Source organism: Procambarus clarkii, chromosome 17, assembly GCF_040958095.1.
Source record: "Procambarus clarkii isolate CNS0578487 chromosome 17, FALCON_Pclarkii_2.0, whole genome shotgun sequence".
Taxonomy (NCBI): Eukaryota; Metazoa; Arthropoda; class Malacostraca; order Decapoda; family Cambaridae; genus Procambarus; species Procambarus clarkii.
In genome coordinates this window covers 39,638,258-39,655,741 of record NC_091166.1, presented here as the reverse complement: position 1 = coordinate 39,655,741, position 17,484 = coordinate 39,638,258, and the positions used below count along the sequence as shown (strand labels likewise).

The following is a 17,484-nucleotide window of genomic DNA, read 5'->3' as shown; positions in this document are numbered from 1 at the left end:
TTTATTAAGGCCAGTATGTTTGCTTACTGACCAACCAGCAAGTATACTGTACTTTTAATTCTGAACATAGTCCAGAGCTAATGTTAACTTTTGGAGTGTTCTACATACACCAAGAAGTGGGGTAGACCTCTTGGTGTATATATTCTTGTTCTGGGCTGTTTGCACCACAAGAGAGTTGGTAGGCTGGATTATCACATACTTCCACAAAGTGAGGATAATATATTTTGTAACAGAGTTTTGGGTGACAGTCTTCCAAAAGTGTGGTGGTTTTGATATTTAACATAGTTTGGTTACAGCAGCTCGATGTTAGAACTGGTAAGATGGTGTCATAATAGGTTGTGACAAGGATGCTTGTTACATGCTGCTGGCAGAGCTGGGTAGGATTTGGTGCTGAGGGTGGCTGGAGCAGAAAGCTTATGCGAGGCTTGGAGCCAAGAGCAGAGCTCTTGTGCGAGGCCTGGAGCCAAGAGCAGAGAACTTGCTCGAGTATGGGGTGGAGAGCTCGGATGGGTGAGAGCACAGAGCTTGAATGAGGGTGGGATTGGCTGTTTGCTCTAGTGAGGCTTGTCTTGTCATGTATGAGAGTCGGAACTCATCTGACGATGGTGTCTTTGACCATGTTTTATCTGAATGCATCTGACCTTGTGATGGACCCAGTTTGCTTCCTTATTTGGCAGGCTGATCATCATTTGGCCTGATGTGAAACTGCTTACTTTTGACTGTCCTAAGTGATTCATGGAAACCTTGGAATTTGTTACAGGTGTCATTAATAGTTAGTGAATATGATTACAGTACAATTGTCATTAGTAATTATGGGAATTATTGTGAACCTATAAATGCTTGGAATAGAATTTTTTGAATGTGGAATAGTTTAGGGATGCTTTAAGTGGCTACCACATTATTTTTAGTGTAACTGCTACATTATTGTACAGTGCTGTAATTATTTTTTAATGTGACTACAGTATAAAGTTTTGAAAATGTGCATATTACTTACCTGAATTTAACTGAGGGCCACCAACACTTTGGTTGCCTCAACAAGCACAGAACGTCAGCAGCTTGTCAAAAGATCCCACCAGTTGTCCTGATGATTTTTTCCAGCTGTATTTTAAAGTTCAGCAGTTTCAGCATTTATGGCATTAGCAGGTAGGCAGTTCCATGGGTTTATAACCCTGTGGGTGTAAAAGTATCTCCTGTTTTTGGTCCTACATTGGGGTTTGTTGAACTTGAAACCGTTGCTCCTTGTTTGTTACATCTGACCTTTTGAAGAAATTATCTGGATCAACGTCCTACAAATTACTAAGCATTTTAAGTTTTAATGAAATCCACCCTGTCATGCCTGGTTTGCAACATTGTTAGTACTGTGGCCCTCAACCATTCCTGGTATGAGTTGACTTGGTTCTGAAATTATTTTTGTTGCCCGGTGCTGTACTTTCTCCAAAGCAGCTATCGATTTATAATATTGGTTTATAATATAAACACAATATTTTTAAAGGAATGCTGAGAAATAGTGTAAAGAACATGGTCTCCTTGTTTTCTGTCATAATGTAACAATTGGCTCATCTCATATACATAACTTACAGTATACAGGGTGTACCACATAGTTTACTATTATACAAATATTCTTAAAACTTAATTATTTCATGGTTACTGTAGTTTAGATTTATTATGCCTTTATATCCCTCTTGTTAATTGTGGCAGAAAGGTTACAGAGGCACATAATGGGTTGAGGAACTAATTATGTGCTAAGCAAGTTGCATATTTGATGAATTAGGTTCAGAATTTGTTAACATATGCATAAGCTTATTTACAGTATTAGTTTAGTTTATTATGAGTGTATCCATGCTATTGGCTGTCGGGTTATTGAGATCAGTAGGGTTACAGAGATAATGGTAATTATCAGGAGAAAGCCAATATGGCAATATAGCACTTGGAAGGGACATGGGATAAGGATTTGGGGTATGATGGGTGAGAGGAATGGTGCCAAACCACTTACATGGGGGGATTGAATGCTGACCTGCAAGAAGCAAGATCGACAGTCTACCATCCAGTCCAAGTGGTTGGTAGTTGGGCTACAGTCACACAGCAGGATCAGGAACTAGATCTCATAGATCTCTAAACAAAGCTGTTCACATTGGAGTTAAACTAATACTTTTAATTTTATTTATATATCATGCACCCCACACGCATCCACTGGGTGGCAGTGTAAGGGCTACAGTCACACGTTTGTTGGGCTAGTGCAAATATTTAGCAATTATTCTTTTCCGTGCATTTGCCTTCACCATAGAGTTGTCAGTGCACTTTTATTGCCCATATAAGAACCGAGGTATTCTCATAGCTTGAGCAATTTGTATAATCCATGAAGTGTGTTAATTAAGACCTTTCATATATGTTTGTGCACTCAGCATGCACAAGTTTGAGTAAGCTTATCGCTATGTAGCTTTCTGCAACTCCCACATGGAGTGATTCATTACTGTTTGTGAAACACTGGTACAATGGTTTGTGTTGTTCACTGCTTATCAATTCCTCCAGACTTAATCATTTATTGTTGCCTAACATGCATGGAGTGTTTGTGTGGTTTAATGTAACAAGTGTGTTAAATTTATTGCTTAGAGGTTTCACTGAAAAAAATGTACTGAACTGTAGCCATTGGGAATGACTATGAATTTTAGTGAAATGTTTACTGCAAAAGCATTATGTTTGTGTTTATTATTTATATAACTCATGTAGTTCTTGCTATAAGGCATCCAACTGAACAGTATTCTGAGGAAGCATAAAATAGTTGCAATAAATTATGGAGACAAGATGTTAATTACTAATAATTTGTGGCTTAAGAGATGTAGTGCAGCTGGTGTCAAGAAAGTGGGCTCTTTTTAACTTGCTCTTTCTATATATCTGTGTGAATATACTTAGAAAGCTTGCACAAAAAGTATTAATGGATCAATATAATAGCAATAATATTACTCAGGAGGGAACAGCCATAGAAAAATAGGTTAAATTTTGGTTACTGTTAGACCATGAATCATTTTTATTACATCAAATATTGTAATGTTAAGCGCTGTTGTTACATTATCATTACATTAGTGATAAATACTAAAGTGAATAATAGTTCATATGCAGTAATACTGTTAGACCAATATTGTATGAAGATAGACATTAAAGCATCATAGGATAATTTCACAAAGGTCATATCTAAACTTTGAAAAGAGTATGTGTAAAGAGAGGGAAATAGAACTGGACCAGATGGATGACAACAGCAGTACAGAAAACTTTGAAACTAAGCTCAACCTATAGAAGAAGCATCAATACATAAAGAATCTTATGGATTATGAGACCTACAAAAGACCATTGAATGCAGCCATCCAGGAAATCAGATCACCCAAAAGAAACTATGAAAGAAAACTTGCTTAAAAAATAAAGATACCAAGTCTTTTTATGTATGAACAGTGAATAAACCCAAGAGAAAAGTAGGACCTTGTGAAAGACGAGACCATCTGACGATAAAAAGGTAGCCGACACTGAATAAATATACACTGTACTGTATTTTACAACAGTGTTTGTACTGAAAAGATTAGACAGCATCCAAACACCCATTCAAATAGTTGAAGCAGATAAAAATGAGTTAGGGATATTCCCAGTACAGGTACTATATGTGCAAAATGATAAAGATCATTGACAATAATTAATATGTACTTACTAATACTGTACTGTAATTCATTTTGCTTGGGGACAGTCAGCCAGAGTGTGTATACATACATATTAGGCTTATATCAAGGTCCATCCCAAGGTTGAACTGTCTTGGCCCCAGGATGCAACCCAACTACAAGCTTACTAACTCCTGGATACGTACCTTTTTACTGCTAGGTGAACAGGGGCAATAGGTGTTCATATCAATACCTGATACGAACACACACCTGATAGTGGTGTGTTCAAACAACACCTGATAGTGAACAGGGGCATTAGGTGTGGGTTCGTATCCTAGCCAGGAAGGATTGACTGGCACCAGTCCATGACTGTAGCCTCTGTTCACCCAGCAGTGAATGGGTACCTGCTTGTTAAACGATTTGATGGGTCGCATTTTGTGGAAAAATTTGGATTAAGGATCTGCTTGAAATGCTACGAGTGCTAGTGACTTTACAAGAACGTACGAGCTCATACTGTATACATAAATAAAAAAAACGTGATAGGAAATGTGAGTCGATAATATACCTGACTGTACTACCGGGACACTCAAAAGCTTTAGGTGTTGGCAAAATCTAGTAAAAAATAACAAAGGAACTGGATAATGAACTGTCTGAAACTAGAAATCCTGTTCAAATAATCCCTACACCAAAAAAAGTTCCCTAGGATTGGAAAATATTGTATGTATGCAATTACCACTCCTATTTTCAAGAAAGGTAGAAGAGCAGCAGAAAACTACACACCAATCAACCTAACTTTACTCCTCTGCATGCTCATGGATAGAATCCTAAGGAAGGAACTCGTCTAACTGTGCAAAATCTTGTAAAAAGCATCACATCATGGTTTTTGTCAAAAATAAATTCTACCTGATGAACATGCTAACATTTTGAAAATGGTAACCAACTACACAGACAAAACTCTTCCTATACTGTAGATGTAGTGTTCATGGACCTCACAAGATATTGATAATGTATCACACAAATGACTAGCAGTGACTAATATTACAGTACTGTATATAGATTATTTGAATTTACCTTTGATATTTGTACAGTTTCTCGAGGTTGCTATTGCCTTTGGGGATGTGGGGTGTAGCCCTGGATTACTGTGGCTTCCCTGCATTGCAGGGGTGGCTCCACAGGGCCCTTTTGTGAAGGGTGTCAAGAACCAGGGTTCTTCCTGGTTTGAGATTACCTACTTGGAATTTGTTTTAAAGTAGGTATATAATTTTTTATCTTTGCATTGCCTGTAATCTCAATGGAAATTTTTTTATTATTTATTTTATTTATTCTTTACAGGCGAGTTTTCAGAGGCGCGAGAAGATTTGGCAGCTCTAGAGATGGACTACGAGGAGGTTGAGGAAAATCCAGGTTCTGAAGGAGAAGAAGACGTGGAGGGATATGACTACTAACTTGATAACGGTTGAAGTTTTAAAACCATTGTCTTCGAACAAGGCTGCTAGCTCTTGTGCAAAGGGAAGGCTGCAGTCAATGTTTATTTCTCTGCATTAAAGTCATTACTAACAACTTTTCAGTTCACATTTTTGAAAAGAAAAGATCTACCAGTATCCTGTAACTACAGTATATGCTTTTAAAAACACAGACTAAAGGGGGTGATTTCTTTCTACAGTATAAGAGGAAGCTTCAATTGATGAATAGCTCTAACTGCCAGTCCTGGACTCACCAGCTTGGAATAAGGGCACGATTATGACAAGGCTTATCTAGCCTTATTTCTCAGTGAAGTACTGTAATAAATTTCAGTGTAGGAAAAGAACCTCACACTCGGCTGTTATCGATCAGTAAGGAAGGAGGAATTTTAGATGTGGGTCCTGGACACATTATGCAAAACTCTTTGCAATCTCAATTTTCTATTCATTCCTCTACATGTTTTAAATTTATTTATATATAAAAATATATAATGGGAGTTAACGAGGGCAAATACCTTTCACATAATCTAACAAATGCCTATTATGTATCGATTTTAAACGATAAGGAAAAAATTAAAATTTAGAAAAAATGCACTAGAAGTATATATGTACAGGTATACGTACAGTATTGTAGGTTTTCATGTGATGTAAAAAGTATGAATGATGTTGAAGAAAATTTGTTTTGCAATGTATATGTTAAATAGTAATTATTATTATTGTATATGTAATATAAATTTCTAGACATACATGAACTCAAATTTTTTAAATTTTACAGATTACAGTATTCTCGACAGAACATAAAGATTTCATGAAACTGAGAAAATCTGATGATGTTAATAGTGATAATGTATTCAGATGTGTTTGTAGTATTTATTTTAAGATTTGTGTAATTTACTGGTGTACTGTGATTTTTTTTTTTATTATTTATATATACAAGAGTTCTTACATGCTTGTACAGCCACTAGCACTCAAAGCTTTTCAGGCAAGTCGTTAATCCTAATTTTCACAAACCCACATTCCCAGGAAGTAGCCCGTAGCAGCTGTCTAAATCCCAGGTACCTACTTACCAATAGGTGAACAGGTGCATCACGGTGAAAAAAACTGCCCATTTGTTCCCGCCTCCGTCGGGGATCGAATTTGGACCATTAGGACTACGAACCCCGAGCGCTGTCCACTCGGCTATCAGGCCTCCAGATGTAATTAAATGATTTAATTGCTTTACTTTTCATAAGTAATGTACAGTATACGTTGCCAGCGGATAAGACGTGTTTTTTTTTATTTTTAAATGTATTAAAAAATTGTCCTGCGTCTAATGCAGCCGTATTATGGATGAGAGAGCAAGTGCCGTAGGCTAGGAACCCCGACGAGCTTACTGGTTAAGTTCCCTAGGCACAAAAATCCTTGCTGATAATATAATATTAACAAGTCAAATTATTACAGTAAATTATGCTACTAATAATATTGTACACAAGCCAAATTTTTACAGTAAATTGTTACTAATGATAGAATATTGAAAAGAAGCTAAATTATTACAGTAAATTGTAGTTACTAATAATAAAATATTGAAAGCAAGCAGTCTGTTACGAAAAAACTTACGAAAAATTGCTTACGATACGTCGGCAGTTACGAAGGAAGCCTCTGACCACCGTACCCAGCATAAATAACCCACACTTGATATGTCATACATTATTTAACGACTGTGTTACCTTTAAGACACATTCATCATTTAAATTGAAAAAAAAATGCTCCTAGAAATTTGACAGGAATGTTCAACTTGCCTCTACCTGTCAGCCATCTGCAATGAGTGAAAGACATAGAGCTGTGATGGTGTGCCGGGAGCGCCGCCCTGGTGGTCTGGTGCCGCAACGCAAAACATCTCTGCCAGGAAATACAAGTTTCATCTCTTATATAGCAATTCTCTTGCCCAAAATATTTTTTTTTTTTACCTGAGTGAATATGTTAATTATTTTATCACTAATATTAGTGGCTTCGATGAAAATAGGAAGCCAGCGGCCTGTCAAGTGTTTCCCCATTTGCCCTGATGATCTTAGAGGAGGTAAGAATTGGGGTACACTCTTACCACCCCTATTCTTTTAATATGTATATATATATCTATAATATGAATTATGTTGTTATGGATTATATATTTGTTGATAAGAGAAAGAGAGGATGACCTGAATAGTGTTTGTACGGCAGCTTTTCGCCTGTTAGTGGCTGGTTGTTCACATTCATATTTTAGACTTTGTTACAGGGCTTGCCATAAATTCTCATTGTTACATCAGCTTACAATAACCAGATAGTTCCCATTGTTCTACAACATCTTACTGACTTGCTCTTATTATATCCTGGTTATATACGTGACTATCAACACGTGGCCTTGTTTTTCATGTCAACTGCAAGTCATATTAAAATAACATTAAATTAAGCGTACAGAGATCTTTAAATCATGTTTGTATGTAAGTGCCGAGTCTTGACTTTGTGGTGCAATATGAAACAACTGTCATTCTGTTTATGGAACATTCAAAATAAGCTCTACCAGTAATGTAAATAAATGACTTGTAACTGATACACAAAGCAGCACTAAACAAAGAATACTTTTATATAAAAATATCACATTATATTCCAAAAGTCTATTTCCCGATATAAATTAGCCTCATTTCATTTTAGCTATCCGATAAATTTCAGATTAATGATATACTGTAGATGCTTAATGTCTTGTTTGGCAGATAGGCTTTAATATGCTGCATAGGTTTACATAAGCAGAGTGCTGTTAATCAGTGTCGCCATACTTCATAAGGAATCATAATTTACATATCTGTGATATGATCCGTCCAGAAATCTCTACATAAATTGTGTAATTATTTTAAATATTATATTGTTTTATATTTAATTTTAAAGATTCTTGTTACAAGCAGCAAGGTATAAAAATCGTAATTTTTATATCTGCGTTAATTAAAAGCTCCTTGTGAAATATCCCTTTCTGATCTAACTACTGTACTTCTACTTGGTCACTTTGTATACTTTTTCTTCATTGACAATCAATAACACATAAATCCACTTAAACCACTTACATGAATTAAATATTGCCTTAGCTGGACTAATTATGTAATAAACTCTTTTCGCCTCTCCAAACCTTGCAGAACCTTCATTTTAATATACCTGTATATTGGAGTAAATGATGTAATAATTTGTCTCAAAATATACCTTGTAATCATCAATTTCAATTAATGTTTTTATGAAAGTTACTGTACTGCCTTGGTGTATATTTATCTTTAAAATATTCTCACACTTACACAATTATCTCCTTTCCCACCACCACAACCTCCCACCACCACCACCCTCTTCCTCCTCCTACACCACTACCACCTGCTTCCACCACCACCACCTATCTCTTCCACCACCATCTTCCTCTACCACCATCTTCCTCTACCACCATCTTCCTCCACCACCACATCTTAATAATATGTCTAACTTTCCTGCATTATCATCCTGCCTGCTTTATTTATAGATGTATGAGGTTTGTGTGAGACTGAAAGCTCTTTACATGTTGCCATAATTTACTGCTTTATTTTGTAAATATCATTTCATTGTCTCCTTCAGCAATTATGTGATGTCAGCCAGATACCTAAAACTCTCACTATACGAGTACCAGAACACTTCATGTAGAACATGGCTCCACGTGAAAGATCTTCCTGTTTATATACTAATAATTTATTCACAAGAAGGTACAATGGGTTTGTGAGATTACATAAGATTGGTATTTAGTAAATAGCACATGAAAATGTGTGGAGTGTGTATGTTTACCATGTTAAGGGACTTAAACAGAGGGGCTGTGTGTTGTCTGAAGACAGAGTTTGTTATAGTTGTGATAGCAGATTTTTGTTGAGTGATGATGGGCTTGAGGTAATTTGCAGTGGCTGAACCCATGCACAGATACCGTGTGTAAGATAGGGATAGATTAGCGCGTAGTATAATGAGAGAGTGGAGAACATAATATCTGATATTAGAAAGTATACCGACCGTTTTTGAGACTTTTGGCTGTCTGTTGTATGTGGATGCTGAAGTTCAGTCTCTTGTCTATGAATAGGCCAAGGAACATTCCCTCATTTTTGCGACTAATGTTAACATTGTCTATTTGAAGTTGAATTTGAGTTGATGATTTACTATCAAATAAAATGTAGTAAGTCTTTTCTATGTTTAGTGTGAGTTTATTGGTTGACATCCATAAGAGGTCTTTTTAAATTCGTTATTGACAATATTATTTAGCGTGTGAGGGTTGGGGTCTGAATAGATGAAGGTGCTGTAGTACAGTCAGCAAATAGTATAGGTTTAAGAATGTTAGAAACATTTGGCAAGTCTTTGATGTATATAAGAAATATGAGAGATCCTAAGATACTGCCCTGTGACACACCTATTGTTAATGGTAGAGTGGGGGAGGTTATGTTATTGATGGCTACATATTGGTGTCTATCATTGAGATAGGAATGAATATAGTCCATAGCAAGGCCTCGGATACCATAGTGGTGAAGTTTAAGTAAGAGGTAGTTATGGTTTACAGTATCAAAGTCCTTTCTCAGGTCAATGAAGAGGCCAATTGGGAACTCTTTTTTTTTTTTGTCAAGGGCTGTGTAGATTATATTAAGCTTATATATTAATATTATATATTAATATTATATTATAATATGATTATATTATACTAATAATGGCATCATTGGTACTTTTTGGGGGAACAGAAGCCAAACTTACTTAAACTTAAGGGATATACTGAGTTCCACTAGTTGCTAACTTCACTTACAAGAATTAACTACGAGAAGACTGAGATAGTGAAACATTAGCCGGGAAATAAAAATAAATTTGCAAAGATAGTTATGGTGGATATGGACAATGATAGCCCAGCAGGTGATAAGAGTGGCTGGACTTTCTGGCGTTTGGTTCATGGAGCAGTTTCAGTATACAGTACCTACTTGATACCCTGTTTTTGTTTGTTTTTGCTTCCTCTACCATAATGTAATTTTCCCACACAAAGAAAGCTTGTAAATAATTCTTCTGCCCAAACATGAAACACTTCTCTAACATTAGTAATGGATAATAATATATATACCACTGAAGACATCTATAGTACTGTGTATCACTGTCAAAATCCATCCATCTCACTCAGGCACATAACTTTTGTATGTCTTGAATGTCTCAAACAAATGTAATATAAATCACATTTCCACTCATTAGATGTAAAGTATACTGTAATGGATTTCTTCCTTGACCAGAACGTTTCATCCTGGACCCTATCGGTAGATCTAATTTTCTGTTGCATCTAATATTTGCTATTTATTTTGTATTTTTTACAAGGGCAAATGATAAAAACAAGTGTTTACAAATAGTACAGTATTTTAATACCTAATTTGAATGGAAGTGTAAATATTATATAAACAAAATTAATTGTTTATGTTTATTGGATTTGCATATGCAGATTCTCCGAATTTCGTTAAAATTTCTGGGTTAGAATCTTTCCATTGTGTCTGAGGTTCTATTGAAATGGGAATCCACTATTTTTTCTTTAATGTGTCTCAAAGCAGTTTAAATCATATGAGGATAATTCAGTTCCAAAGCAATATCAGAGATGCTATAGTGATAATGAAGGTTCACAGAATAAACAATTAAGACCAACTGTAATACTGTACTGATTTTCTATAAGATCAAAATATAAATAAATCTTAAATTTCAATGGTATTTTAATTAGAAATCTGTTTTTCTTTATTGTTTGTGATACTCAAAATAATAATAATAATAATTTGATTATATAAATATACGTAAGAATATTATAAGTTAATAAGTAGGTGCAGAAAATGTGTCAAGTTTGGAGACGTGTACATTTGAGTGCAGGAAGTATGCAAATAGTTCAGTCTGAAGAGTAGAGGCTCAATTGTTTATGTGGATTACACACTCAAAATATTGGCCGTAATCCATTGTCAGGACAGCAGCACTTCCAGCTGCACCCGTGGGGCGGTGTAGGGAACCATCTGTGTATATGGTTAGAGAAAGAGTGTATCAGATATCCCCTATGGACAGAGTATCAATATGACTTAGGGCGTTGAGCTTTGCCTCAAAACGAAGCTTGAGCTGATCTCTAATTTGCTTCTTGGGTAGAAAGGGGGGTAATCTCCTACAGTGCAGAAAAGTACCGTTGTTGTCTCTCCTGGCACAAATTATAAATCTGATACATTCTAAGTTCAGTTCCAGTTCTAGTTATCCATTTTGAACAATGGATAGCATTGGACTTTCAATAAAGAAATTCTAGAGGTCTTCTGTGCAAGGGTTCGGATGAGCTAGCCTAACCATTTTTATACCACTCAGACAGTTACTTCAGGAACACCATCAATATGACGCTCGGAATATTAAACTCATTTCTCATATTAAGTATCTTTGTGGTATAAGGACACCAGGGATAATCCTTAAGGCTTCGTTTTGCAATTTTTCAAGCCCTCTTAGCTTTCTTTCAGGCACCAGAGCAAGTAGAGGTGCAGCACAATCCACTAAAGATTTAATGTATGCAGGGTACATCATTTTGACAATTCTGACATTGGCAACATATCCTAAGTGATATCCTGCAACAACCTTGAGAGCTCTGAGCCTCTTTATTACTGACGACGGAGTCTGATTACAACAGGACCATACAATGGGACCTCAAGGCCAAGGTATTTAAATCTGTTTACATAGTTAAGCTGGGAACCATTATACAGTTCCGTCTTGCGAACAGCTCCTCCCTGCCTGGGTGGAGGCCGATTTAGTGTCTTTGTTTTCTCTGCTGAGATGACTAAACCAAGGTCCCTGACATGAGTCTAAGTGCAGAGTTAAGAGTGTCTTGTGTGTTAGCATACCCAATGGTATCATTATATCATCAGCATACCCAGTGGTATGTATCATTATATCATCAGCATACCCAGTGGTATGTATCATTATATCATCAGCATACCCAGTGGTATGTATCATTATATTATCAGCATACCCAGTGGTATGTATCATTATATCATCAGCATACCCAGTGGTATGTATCATTATATTATCAGCATACCCAGTGGTATGTATCATTATATCATCAGCATACCCAGTGGTATGTATCATTATATCATCAGCATACCCAGTGGTATGTATCATTATACCATCAGCATACCCAGTGGTGTGTATCATTATATCATCAGCATACCCAGTGGTACGTATAATTATATCATCACCATAGCTAATGATGTACACGTGGGGTTTTCTCGGCACAGAGTTTAACAGCGAGTTTGTTAAAATATTAAATAAGGTAGGACTGGGAACACCTCCTTGTGGGGTGCCTAGTTCGAAGTCTCTTGTTACACTCCTATGCCCCTGGAACACTACAGATGACTTCCTGTTGGATAAGTAACCCCCCCTGATCCAACACAGAAGCCAATACATCAATATTCATTTTCACAAGGTCACTCAATATGATATGTCGGTTTGCAATATCAACAGCAGACTTGAGATCTAGGAAGGTGGTAGATGACTTGTCAGTGTTCAGGGTAAGAAAGGTGGTGATGCAATGATGCACACTCCTTCCAAACATGAAGCCATATATCTGGAGGATAGCATGTTTCTTATTCTATGGAGGAGACGGTTTAGGACCATTCTCTCGAGTGTTTTGCTAAGGCAACTATAATGTGTAGTTATGGCATACATGAAAGGTTTTTCATTCTTGAATATTTAAAAGTATATGCCAGTTCAGTATTCTGATCATTTACACGTAGAGTTCAAGGCTTGCACGGTTTCAATTTTTTTTTACAATACTGTACTAATTAAAACAATTATGCCAAGTTTAACACCAATCTAAGCACAGAGATAGAGCTAAGCCTCCATATGGTACTGCTAGCGGTATATGTAAAGTTGGAAGATACAATATAACACTGTGGAAGTGGCTGTAATTATACGAACCTAGAACAGCGCAACAAAGTATTATAAGATGGTTCAAAGATTGTCAGACGAGGCTACAATTAATTATCAAAAGCAGGCACCCAGCTGAGAGACTGGAGTTCCTTCTTTTGTAAGAGAGTGTATGAGGCTAATTATGTTCATGGTTCCAAAATTGATTATTAATATAACTAATTAAAGCTAATTATTTATGACAGGCTATAATTTAATACCTTAATTACTTGACATCAGAGGAAGAGAGAGGTATATGTGCGAAATATCACATTACACTAAATTTTAAAAGGTACACAAAGCTATTTTATTTCTTTACATATATCGTAGACAGTTAGAGATATGACCAATTTTGAAGGGGAAGTACCAGTACACGGTGAAGGAGACGTACACGGTGGAGGAGACGTACACGGTGGACTAGACGTGCACGGTGCAGTAGACGTACACGGTGTAGTAGACGTACACGGTGTAGTAGACGTAGACGGTGAAGGAGACGTACACGGTGGAGGAGACGTACACGGTGGACTAGACGTGCACGGTGCAGTAGACGTACACGGTGTAGTAGACGTACACGGTGGAGACGTACACGGTGTAGTAGACGTACACGGTGAAGGAGACGTACACGGCGGAGGAGACGTACACGGTGGAGGAGACGTACACGGTGGAGGAGACGTACTCGGTGAAGGAGACGTACACGGTGCATACTAGTGGCTTTACAAGAATGTAAACACATCATAATATGTATTCTCATAAACCCAATGTAACTTCTTGTATATTATATATATATATATATATATATATATATATATATATATATATATATATATATATATATATATATATATATATATAAAATAATAAATAAATCAAGTGGTGCGATGCAGGCGACGTCGGATCGTTATGAAAGTAGATATGTTAAAACATTTGAAGTCTTGGAGTAGTAGCATTAGACTGATTAGGAGGCGGGGCCCATGAGGCAAATCTTTCTTTCCATACTCACGAATAGTATAAGCCCATTTATTTGCATGTAGAGTATTAATAATTAACTATATGCAGTCCCCGACAACCTATAGATACGTCGTCAAGTAAATTGAAGTATATTGCTACGACAACTGTTAAACATCATGTGAGCCCGGCTGATATACAGGTACTTGCTTCTATACGTTGCAGTGCTCCTCGTCCTTGAAATGTATCACTTTCACTTTCAGTTCTAAATAAGACAATAGCGTTAAGGTTCCGAAGTGATGTTAAGTCTACCCTCGCACCGTTTTCTTTGCGGTGTGGCTGGGGAACATTCTTGCCGGTAGATGGCGCGGAGGCTGCCCACAGCCCGCGGCACCTCAGTGTGTGTGTGACTTGTGAAAAGAGCGGGTGTGCGCACGACCACTTAATGTGTCTAGTGAAGGGGTTAGCTTCTATAGCCCCAACCCATACCATGGGATGAGGGAAGGAAAATTGCCTCTAAGGACTGTACTACAGAATTTTATTAATCACGTGGATTGTTTAGAAGGGAAGAGGAACGAGGGAGATGGTCAATATGAGCAGGAGTTCCAGGTGAGAATACCCAGCGTCTGCCCACATACCTTGATCTACTTCGCTACTTTTAAACGTTTCCTGCATGTCGTCATCTCCTCGGCCACTTGGGCCGCACTCGGGAAGCCAGAACGGACGAGGACGGTGAAGTTCCTGCTCGTGTGTGTGGAAATAAAACGAGTTTGATTCGCAGGGTATTAAGGAAGAACTTTTGTCAAGTTAAACTTTTAGAGTTTGTGGCAGAGATGAGTTGTGGACGGCCTCGTCTCCCAGCACTGGCTTGATGCACGGAGGGGAGTGTGTGTAGTGAGGGGGTGGGGGTCCTGGAGAGGGGGGAGTGGGTTTGGTAGATGAGGGGGGGCCATGTTGGTGGGTAGGGGGGATGATGGGGGATGGGATTATGCCAGTTGGGGAGGGGAGGCCAGATGGGTAAGGGGGATGAGGGGGGTGGATGATGCCAGATGGGGAAGGAGTTGGGGAGATGAGTGGGACCTGGTAGGGGTGAGGGGGAAATTGTGAGGTGGGGGGGTTGCCAAGTAGGGGAACAGGAAGGAGGACAGGTGAGGGTTGGGGAGGGACACAGGGCGAGTCCCGGCCAGGTAAGGTAGACAGGTGGGCCTCTGTAGGCCTCGTCCCCCTCCCTGCCCGTGGCCCCGGCCTCAGCTTCCTTAAGGTGTCTCGGCTCTTATCTTCACTCACACTAACTGCCACTGCGTTTGATTTGTTCTTTGTTAATGGTAATATATTATCTCCCACACTGGATTCAAATATATATTAAAGTAGGAATGCCTAGAATTGTGTGTGTGATTTTCACGTGAATAACAAACAACTCTGTTTTTTATGCTAAGATAGTAGTCTGATATTGAAGATGAATGTAGTTGTGGCGCATGGATGATGTCCTCGCTGCTTGGCCAAGTTAAGCACAATTAGGGCCTGGCCAATAACTGCACCACATCCTTGCCCATGACTATGGGGACCTATGTGTCTATGGCCTGCTCTCCCAGACAACGGTACACCGCTCTATAAATGTTTACAAATAGCTGTGCTCTCATGACCACTCTAACTGAATAAAATAATTATCTTTTGATATATAATAAATTAAGCGTAGTGTGAAGGGCTGTATTTCTGTGTACATTAACCATCGTCTTGCTACAGTACTGGAAATGTGAGGAAGGTTGGCTGGGATTAAATACCCAGAGATGTGGGCTATAAGGGACAAGGCCGCCGCCAGCGCCACACACACACACACACACACACACACACACACACACACACACACACACACACACACACACACACACACACACACACACACACACACACACAACGCCCCACATTAGTATGCATGCGCTGTGCTCCTCTTACCGTAACATGCAACATCCTTGCTTCAGGCTCTCCTTGAAATGATATTGTATTATATATCGTATATGATACGTTTTCGTCATATACATATAGTATTTTTAATGTACATCATGTGTGATACATGCTTGGCACATGTTTAATATTTTCAAATATATATCCTGAGTGATATATTCTCGGCATGTACATATTTTGTAGATTTGTATTAATTTGTATAGACCTATATCGTATATAATAAGTACTTATCACATATGCATGTCAATAATATAATTATGATAATCTATCATGGCATTTCATTATATTGTAGTTATATGTTGATATAAATTTTGCTACAATGTACCTTTTAATCTTACCTGATATGTTAGAGTAAGGACTTGTCCGAAACTCTATGCGTGTTAGTGGCTTTGCAAGAATGTAAAAATACCAATCTTATGCAGTATCACATAGCTATTGTACCTCCTTGTAAATAAATATTACAATATACTGTAATCTAAACTTTTAGACGAAAAATTATTTAAAACGGTTTTAGGGTTGAAGAGGATTCCAGCGGTCACGTTGTGTTCCAAATAGCATTACAGCCTATTTTGTAGAGGGTTTCAGGAACAGAGCAGTGGAACCTTTTGAATGAACCAGTTTTTTAACAGAGTAGCAGAGGGGAAAATCGTGCCTGAGAAACACAGGAGTTCTGCATCATGGTTACCAGGTTACATCAAGAGAAAGAAGGTTGGGTGGACTGTATCTATATCGACTCAAAAAGCTTCTGATACCGTCCTTCACAACGGGCAAGTGTATGAGGTGGAGAGACAAGCTGCGATAGCGTGACACACACTAGACTGGGTAAGGGAGTCCATGACAGACAAGGGACAAAGGGACACAGTCAGAGAGGATGTGTCTAGCTGGACGGGAGTGGAAGGTGGGGTTCCGCAGGACTTCGCCCTAGGATCATTGCTTTTCATAATCCATGTAAACGACATTTGCTACCCGAGGGAGTGAGCTCTTACATATGTTTGCCGATGACGCCAAGCTCATGAGAGTATTATGTAACTAAAAATGACTGTTAAGTGCTGCAGGTAGACCTTGACAAAATCCAGAGTGGGCAGACATGTTGTTAAAAGAGTTCAGCCTGAACACGTCTAAGTTAATGAAATTAGAGCAGCAGGGAGATACGAGACCAAAAGGAATATACACCACAAAGGGTGTAGATTCTACATGATTATTTTCGAGTCATAGAGAGAAAAAGATTGGGAAGGAATATATTTCTTATACTAACACCAGAGGTACACACAAACACGATAATGTCAGCAGCACATGGAATGGCGTACACAAGAATATCATTTAAAATCTAATCAATGATTCATTCAAGAAAATATACACACCCTATGTGAGACAAATAATAAGAGTATACAACATTATCAATGAATCCGCACTTTGCGAAGCACAACAATTTGAAAAGGAAATGTTGCAGCAAGATTAGTACCAGAATTTGGAGGGCTAAACTGTGTGGGCAGTGTAAAGGGAACTTGATTTTCAAACCCCCAGAAGGAACAGATGTG

The 17,484-nt window shown here is 37.9% G+C and overlaps 2 protein-coding genes across 5 annotated transcripts in view; both read left to right on the top strand.

Moving 5' to 3' along the window:
- LOC123772405 (tubulin alpha-1 chain) overlaps window positions 1-6,052 on the top strand; it is a 30,145-nt gene extending 24,093 nt beyond the window's left edge. The window contains exon 9 of the mRNA XM_045765519.2: window positions 4,974-6,052. Within this exon, the coding sequence (XP_045621475.2) occupies window positions 4,974-5,086 (113 nt within the window). The 3' untranslated portion in view covers window positions 5,087-6,052. The remainder of the gene's footprint in view (window positions 1-4,973) is intronic.
- An 8,321-nt stretch (window positions 6,053-14,373) lies between these two features.
- Window positions 14,374-17,484, top strand: part of LOC123772404 (uncharacterized) — a 104,478-nt gene continuing 101,367 nt past the window's right edge. For 3 of the 4 annotated variants that reach the window (XR_006774647.2, XM_045765517.2, XM_045765516.2), the window contains exon 1: window positions 14,374-14,593. Coding sequence is in view for 2 of the 4 variants with exons in the window: in XM_045765517.2 (XP_045621473.2) it covers window positions 14,480-14,593 (114 nt within the window). In the remaining 2 variants the exon portion in view is untranslated. The remainder of the gene's footprint in view (window positions 14,594-17,484) is intronic. The other variant, XM_045765518.2, reaches the window with a different exon arrangement.